The 8,602-nt window shown below is 44.2% G+C and overlaps 1 protein-coding gene across 1 annotated transcript in view; it reads left to right on the forward strand.

Moving 5' to 3' along the window:
* The window catches only part of LOC126530793 (homeotic protein ultrabithorax-like), a 115,154-nt gene extending 106,853 nt beyond the window's left edge, over nucleotides 1–8,301 (forward strand). Inside the window, exon 3 of the mRNA XM_050178076.2 lies at nucleotides 1,947–8,301. Within this exon, the coding sequence (XP_050034033.1) occupies nucleotides 1,947–2,242 (296 nt within the window). The 3' untranslated portion in view covers nucleotides 2,243–8,301. The remainder of the gene's footprint in view (nucleotides 1–1,946) is intronic.
* Nucleotides 8,302–8,602: the final 301 nt, after the last annotated feature.

An 8,602-nucleotide genomic window follows, 5' to 3' on the forward strand; every position in this document is an offset into this window, starting at 1 on the left:
GACTTTTGGCAATTTCTAAAGAATACTCGCTGATGCATATCTCGAAATGTTTTCAACGCTGCATAGTAAATTACGGTGCCACTGACTTCCTTCCGGAGAGACTTATTTGACAGTAAAGATGAAAACTGCTCACCTGCAGTTAATACAGCCTGCAGTGACTGTTAAATAGCTTCAATCGAGGATGCCGATGTTTAGACGCAAATATCGCCTTCGTATATTCATTACTAGATATCTGGTGGAAGACACAGTGATAACAATGACATCGTTGCATTAAAGAATGTAAGGCTGAGGACGTTTCATGTGCTCCCTGTGACAGTGTGTGTTCGGAATTTCTCTCATTCTTCGTTTGTGCAATACCTTCCTTTCTTTCTTTGAGAGAACAGTTATGAGCCTTTCGAGAACGTGAATATGACTATGCCATATGCACGCTTTTTATCTACACAAGTAGCTAATTTACAATTTCCCTTTGCTCTTTCGAGCCCCTACAATGTTCACCAAATCTATGATGAGGTGGAACTACTGCACATAAGCCTCCACGAAACGCAGATAACTTTTGAGGCAAGGGTGTGCTTCACGTTATCACTGCCTACATTCATTAATGACATTTTTCATTTCTGAAATGCAGTTTGTGATGCTTATTGCCCGAAATGATTTGAGAACCATCATGGAACATATTCGAGGCTTTCGCACAGGAACAATTTTTGGTATCTTCAGTGAGGTTGGTGTTTTCTATTTTCCAGATGTGACTGTAAATGCCTGGTAAAAGCTTTCCCCTGCGCTTTCTTTCACTTCGTTCTCTTTTAGCATCATACATTTGTGGCCAACGCAAGTTGGACCCCTCGGTTCACCTGCTTTTAGCAAACATGTTGTGTTTCGAAAATCAAGAGCCTCTAGGGCAGCATCCGTTACCCCATCGAGGTAGGGGGCTATTCTTATCTTCGCAGCGGAAAAAAGTCGTGAGCCTCCCCAATCGACAATATTCGTCTGAATCCAGTGAGTCTTATTGTAGCCTATTGCGATCTCAGCTAGTCGAAGCTTTGTTTGTTGGCAATTGCACTTGTTTTAACTAGGAGGTGCAAATAACCCCTCCGCTACAGTAATTACATCTGTATATTTCAATATTCTGTGTTCACAATTGTCTTTCCTATGCACAATGACCTTCCAATCATTCACTTAACGATTGAAAATTATGCTTCGAAGCAATACTTTGTCAAGTATAAGATATCAGATAATGTAAATTGTGGTAAGATAATCAGTATTGATCAGCAATATTTGGATACAGGTTAAATACATCCAATCAGCCAACGTTATTCCACAGCCCCTCACTACGCCGTCAATTGCAGCCATATTGTGAGCTTGAGACGTAAAAGCTTCGAATTTCTATAATGGAGAGTACACAACTCTACTTCCGTGTTTTGTTGTTGGTTTGTTTGTTCGTGTTCTTCTTTTCTTCATATTTTGATTTTAGGGCGTTTTCCCACTGCACTTTAACTAGCATCTGCTGAATCCTTTGTTGATTCAAGTGAACGGGTTGGGTGGCCTTCTTGAGGCTGTTGAATCTGCCTTTCGGTACTTCATCCCAGATAAAGTATATCTAAATAGACAATAAAATAAAAGATGAATTGTGTACGCTTCTGTTTTTCTTCTTCTTTATTTTTTCTTCACTTTTATGGCGAGGGCTCCTAGGTTACCTAGTAAACGTAATTAGCCCGCGTAACGCTGGAGCCTTCCTGTATGGTCTGTGAAGTTTGCCTCAGTGCATTATTCAGCGTCCTTGCAGTAAGAATGATGCGCAAGTTGACCACAGGATCAATGTAAGGGCACTCCGAGGCGCTGCTCACCGGGACTCCGTATGTTTGTGTATGTGCGTGCCGAAACGACTGATGTATTGGTAGCCCGGTCTGAAGAGCCTCGTCTTTTCTCTTTCTTCCTTTTGCTCGTCGCAGGTGCCAGTGGGTTGCGTCGCCGAGGCCGCCAGACCTACACCCGCTACCAGACCTTGGAGCTGGAGAAAGAGTTCCACACCAACCACTACCTGACACGGCGGCGGAGGATTGAGATGGCGCACGCGCTTTGCCTCACCGAGCGCCAGATCAAGATCTGGTTCCAGAACCGCCGCATGAAGCTCAAGAAGGAGATCCAGGCCATCAAGGAACTCAACGAGCAGGAACGCCAGGCCCAGGCAGCCAAGGCGCAGCAGGCGGCGGCTGCGCAGGCTTCGGGCGACGCCGGCAAAACGTAAGATCCGACCGGTCTCGCCACGGTCTCTCCGGGCCGCTATATTCCTGGAGGGAGGAACGAGACACAACCCCTTTGTAGACAGGCGGCCCCGTACTACTACTACTACTACTACTACTCCACTACACTCCCACCGCGGCAGCGGCAGCTGGGCGAACGCGCTCCTCGCGAAAGCCCCTTTGGCTGCGATCGCCTCCCCCCCCCTTCCCCCTCCATCCACTGGTTCTCCATATACGTATTACTGTATTACACAGGCTCCCGCGTGCACGCAATGCGCCGCCAGGCCAGCAATGCGCACATACATGTCGCGCGGCACGGGCACTTGTGTGAGTGCGTGCCCGTGCCTGCTGGCCACCGCGCCGGCACGGGTATTTGTCGGCGCTCTCTCAAAAATGCGGCGATATAGCGCGTGCTCTCTTTTTCGCGAGTTGTCGTCCGTAATTTAGCGGCGCGCTCATCGGCCGGCGCACGTCCCTTTTCTGGGAGAGCTGTGAGAGACAGCAAAAAAAGAAAAAAAGAAACTAAGGAGCGCTGAAAGTGTCGTTGCCGCAGCGAGATGGTTTAGACGGTGTTGTTCACTTCTTTCCTTTCTCGTGCGCGGTTATTCTTTCTTTTCTTTTTTTTTCTTTGAACGGTGGTGCGCGTTACATTTGATGCGTCCAAACGCCAGTACGTTGGCATCGGTGTGGACCGTGACGTCACGCTGCTGGCATCCTCGGAGGACGAGTGCCGCTTCTAAACTTCGGAAGCGACCATCCTCTTCCCTCGCAAGACTTTCACGGACTCTTCCGCAACGTTGTGTAGTTGCGGAACATTCACCAATGTGGAACATTTGTGCAACCACGCCAAGAACACCCCCGCTCCCCCCCCCCCTTTTTTTTTCTTCTTAATTTTTATTTTTTTCTTCACCCTATAACTTAGTTTCACATGATGTGTTTGTCGACGTGCACCTGCATGGCTGCGTGTGTGTGTGCGTGTGTTTCGAGGCTTCACGAGTGGACAACCAGAGCAACGTGCACAGAACGAGCAGAGGCCAACCACGCGGAGCGAAGGGCGAAAAGCTGCTGTCCGCCCGGCGCCACCAACGTGTGGCAACTCGCGGATGCTCTGAAACTGTGTTGTGACTCTTTGATCTCTTCGGTTGTATAGTGTCAAGGGTGACACGCGATCACAGGATTTAGGATGTTTCATTCCCGGCCAGTTTTTGCAGGAAGAATTTACCTTTTTTCTTCGTAAAGACTGAATGCTAGTGTTTATTTTTTTCTCTCTCTCCTAATTTCTTAAAGTTCGCTTGTGAAGCTTGATGTGTCTTCGCCATTTCTGAAAGCGGCATCGAGAGTAGAATGAAAAAGAGGCTTTGTTCTTTTTCACCTTATTGCCACTATTTGTTAAAGGACACGCGAGTGGACAGCGCATTCACGGAGTGATGTAGGAGGCGATGGCATTGAAAGTGCCGGTAATATTGTAAATTCTGCACCAGTGAAGAGTAGGAATGAACCAAGTCGATAACAATTCTGCTCTTTAGCGGCACATTCTGAACTAACCGATTACAAGCAGCAACTCTTCTTTGCTCTATTTACTATCTCAGCAAGGATTTGAGTTTGTCGGTGAAAACCATACTCTAACAGCGCTACGGAGCGAAAGTAATGAACCGCAAGGACAAAGCACTTGGTTCCTCGCTGTCGTAGCAGCTCTGTCCTCCTGATCTTTTTTTTTTGTGTGTGTGTAGTTTATCGCTCTGTTAAAATATGCTCTTTACCAAAATGTATCAACCAGAGCGATTGAGCATGCTTGAAGCCTGTTGATCTAGAGACTAAAACATGTTAGCTAAGGACAATGCGGCTAAACGTTTCTTGTGCGATTTTCGATTTGAGAAATCCAATGGCTTAGCCTCCTATAGCCTCTAGATTGCATCTTCCTCTCGCGAGTTCTTGTGGACGTCGTCGTTGTCATTATACGTACTCGCAGTGAAAACTCCTGCCGCCGTGATGTCATCGAGTTCGGTGGCGACATTGTGTGTTGATGCAACCTTCTGGATATACGTAAAACAATCTTCTACACTAAATACCGAACATACGTGCCCGTTGGAGATAATGTGACAGTGTACAGAGGGCGTATTGCCTGTGCACTTGCGTATTTACATAATGTTTAACCCGCATAAAACGACACTTGAGTGCTTGAAAGTGGGAACCACATTTCCTTGGATATACGTATAGCCACAGCGAGCTTGTAAGGCTTGGCTGTGGCGCCTGAGAATATACGCGGACTGAAGGAGTGCGTTGCTTGTTGAAGGAAGCGTATTCCGCAAACGATACCCACCGAGTAGGCTCTTGGGTCATATGTCTGCTGTACAAACACACTGTGTAGAGAGAGAGATATTGCGCATTTAAATAACTCTCGTGTAAACAAGTTTCTATGGTTCTAGACCTCTTGCATCAGCTAGAACCGAAAAGAAAAGAAAATTAGCTGGAAATCAAGAAGTACTTGATGCTAACGTATGTTAGTCTTATTCTACCATCAGCCTGCCAAAAGCAACGAAGTTAAATTGACGAGACTCATTTGTATGTGGCAAGCTGCGAAATGCGTGATAGCAGGCTTGGCGGGATTAGGAAGTTTCTTTTTTTTTTTTTCCTGAAATTCAACTAAGAAGCAGAGCGCCACGTCAGGCTCTGCAAACAAAAACAAGATCTTGTCCCTGTTCAATCATTTTTTTTTTTCTGAGCGTTAAGAAATGGTCAGTTTTCAGAGTCGTGAAGCGGAACAAGCCTTGTAGATATTCCTAACTGCTAAACTTGCAAAGAAAGTTCGCGTGGCCGTGTAAAACGCGACACCTTCGTGCACGTGTCTCAAGAACTTTCTGATTTCTGAGGTATCTCTGTACTTTTTCTGGCATTGTGTGTTGTCTAGTGTAGTATACTTGTTCTTTTTTCGGTGGCTCCGTCATCTATACAAAGACACACCTTGTGTACACGGACACTCTGAAGCACATCAACAAACACCGCTCCTCAGACACTGCTCCTCGAATTTGTCAACGTTAAGTCATTTAGAAGTAAACAAAGCTGCAAGACGAGAATGCCCGAATCTGGGAAAGCGTTCGTGGGCGTACTCTATTACCCTAAGCGGTGAGCTTTGTTTCCATTCGCTTTCGCAGGCATAATTTCTCTTCCATAATGTGCTGGTCCTTAAGTGGAAGTAGGCTTTATTCGCTGTATTCTTGTCTCCTTTGATAAGCAGAATGGCTTATTCAAGCAGCTGTATAACGATCTTTTTTTTGTTTGTCTGACTTTAGTAAAGTGTGCTATTTGGTCTGTCCTAGCGTTAATTATAACATCATGACAGTTATGTTTAAGCAAATGGTTATTGCACCATTTCAGCTCTTTATTATGGTTACCTTTTCCTGTTACTAACCGTTATTTATTCGCGTAAATTGGAAACAAAGGAATGACAGGAACTTCGTGGAAACAAGCCATCAAACAGCGTTCATACATTTGTGGTCACCATATACACAGCCATGTGTTGAGATCCTATGATTAGAGTTCCTTATGCAGACTCACAAATTGTTTTCTTTTTTTTTTTTGCGTGTCATAATTTATGAGCAGTTAGTGTACCTACATTTGCCAAGTTGTAACTTACTACGGTGGCAGTGAATCGACACGGCGCTAGTCGCCATTCGCATTGTTGTGTGGCGCATTTCACATACTCTTTTGGAAGTCGCACTTCTAGCTGTAAGATTTTCTTACTGCTGGCGACCACGCCAAGTCGCCTATATTCATCTGTGTTACAATTTGCCTAAGCAAAATTGTCATTTAATTCATCGTTGCCTGTTATTAATTTCACTAAAGCCAAAAGTACACTACGACACCCCAAAGCAGCTCCGTTTCCTTTGCAATATGAGACTTTGCGTTAAATTGCGTCTGGCCGATTGCTTTACAAAGATCTTAGCGTTATGCATCTATCGCCTGCTTCGGCGGCTTCAAAAGGTCTGAAAGGGACGTCGGAGACAAAGAACGCTTTCTGTCGCTTACGTTGTGGCCAACCTAGCGATCTCTAAGCATATACGTACATCATATACGTACACCGCTATACGTACACGTACACTGTTCTTCCCAAGATTTTGATCCTTTGCCGGCGAATCTGGGAAAGTTGAAAATTATACGTATGTTCGCGAACATTCCATTGTATTCTTTATATCTCGCGAAAGCCCCACAGAAATTTTTTTTAGGAGTGCTTGTAACTACGAGCCTGGACATTAATGGTGAAAGAATCTTTATCATGCGGGAATATTGTCAGCTGTATTTTTTCACGCGTTCCGCCTATATATGTTCCAGTGCACATCTCTTGTCGCTCACGCGTATTGAGACTGAATTTGTTTGGCGTGGATATATGGGCTTCGCCCATTCCTTTCTTCTCGCCCGGCGACTAGCAACTACTATTAATTTATGCCTTCTTTTAAAACACAGAAATGAGCCAGGAAAATCATCGTGCTGGTAAAAGCTTGAAATAATTTTTGTGCTATTTGTTTTCCTTCGCGAATGAGGCGAAAATAGCACGTAACAAAGCGCGAAACCTTGGGAAAGCGCCACCTAATCGGAAGGGCAAAGAACGTCCATGAATTCTAAACCTTGGCATGTCTAGGAATTCTCGCTTCATCTGTTCTAAGTACCAAGGACAACGTGTCTATCTAGCCTTGTGAATTTGAGGACGGAATGAAGTCTGCGACAGGACATCAAAACATTACTCAAGTTTGCTGTTTGGCTTACATTCATACGTTTATTTTTTAAGCCGGGTTGTATAGCAAAAGCAATGCTCAAAATTACTCCTATAGCTCATGGTCTCCTATATATATATATATATATATATATATATATATATATATATATATATATATATATTCATCAGATGCAAAACTGAACATCCCAATTTTAATGGGAGTTGGCCTAAATCTTTCCTCGTTGCTATATCATGAGCGCCATGATGTTATGCACTGGAACATGCTGCAGTTCCTGAAGGGGTTGCATAAAGGTAACATGACGCCTCACTGAGATTAAGTTGCGAACGTTTCCTGTTAAAGCCCAGGCAGGATGTCCTAGAACGAGGTGCGCCTGCACTTTCACTTGCTCGCTCCTATTTCCTCGCTCGTTCGAGTGATCTCTCCTTATCACTTTCTTTCCCTCAAATTCTGTGTGCTTCCCCATTATCTTTTTCTTTTTTGTGTGTGTATGCCACAGTGTTCCGAGTCGGCGTTTGAGTGCTTGTTTTTCACGTTTATACATACTTAAAAGGCCTCGAACATTTCGATTTCTCATCGTTGGCGTAGCCAACGACGTACGTTGTGCTTGTTCTTTTGAGCGTGTTTGTTTATTTTATTTTTTTCTCTTTTGTCTGTTTGCATTTTTGTGTTAGTCACATAAGTGTGCGGATCATACGTGTATGTAATACCAGTATACGTAGAGTGGGTAAATCGTGAGAGAAAGGCAAAGGAAGACAGCCGCCTTTTCAAATCGCCACTGCACATTCGAGCCAGTTCAGGAAAGACGCGAGAAAACAAAAATTCTAGCTCCATAAGCGGCACACAACCAGTTGTGATTGCTCAGTATACGTAAACAGAAAAGAACGCTGTATAAACTTAGCCGCAAGCCTATTTTGAAATTTATATACTGATATATATTTATACACCTAGACGTATTGTACATCTAAAGTCACATGTTCTTTTTTTTTTTTTTTTTCTCGAGATACTTGTGGTGGCGCAGAAGCTGAACTTCCTGTGCAGCGTATACGTAAGCGTCCGACTGAAAAAAAATATTTTGTGAGAGTCGTCTCCCTGATGATGCATTTCTTTCTCGTGAGTTCTGCAAGTGTTTTACAAGCTTGTTTTCACCGCGGGTGTCTGTTTTTTCTTCATGTACAGAGCCGGTGTTCATACCGTTAGTGGCATCTCTGTTGGCCTCATTATGAATTGCGATGTAATTATGCCATGTCTTATTTTTTTTCCTGTTATCATTTCCGTGATGTGACGTGTGACTCGATGAAAGAAATACAAATCTGGATTACATCACACTGAAATACCCGGTGTTTGTTTTTCTGAGCTCTGTGTCGTACATACAGTAACACATCTCGCAATACAGAGTGCATGCTTGTTACGGTCGGATGCGTGGTTTGCATATCAAATGCGACACCGCTGAAAATCGTGCAAATCTAATACTTGCTCAACTAGCTGTGATCAGCTTCTGAACATGTATGGGCATTTTTCTTGTTTTAATCACATATGCGACAAGTCGTCTGCTGAACGCGCAAATCGCAAAACTGGTGCCAAATCTAAGCTTCATATGCTGATGGCTGGTGCATCTCCGCTGTTCAGTCTAGG

This window comes from Dermacentor andersoni, chromosome 5 (assembly GCF_023375885.2).
Source record: "Dermacentor andersoni chromosome 5, qqDerAnde1_hic_scaffold, whole genome shotgun sequence".
Taxonomy (NCBI): domain Eukaryota; kingdom Metazoa; phylum Arthropoda; class Arachnida; order Ixodida; family Ixodidae; genus Dermacentor; species Dermacentor andersoni.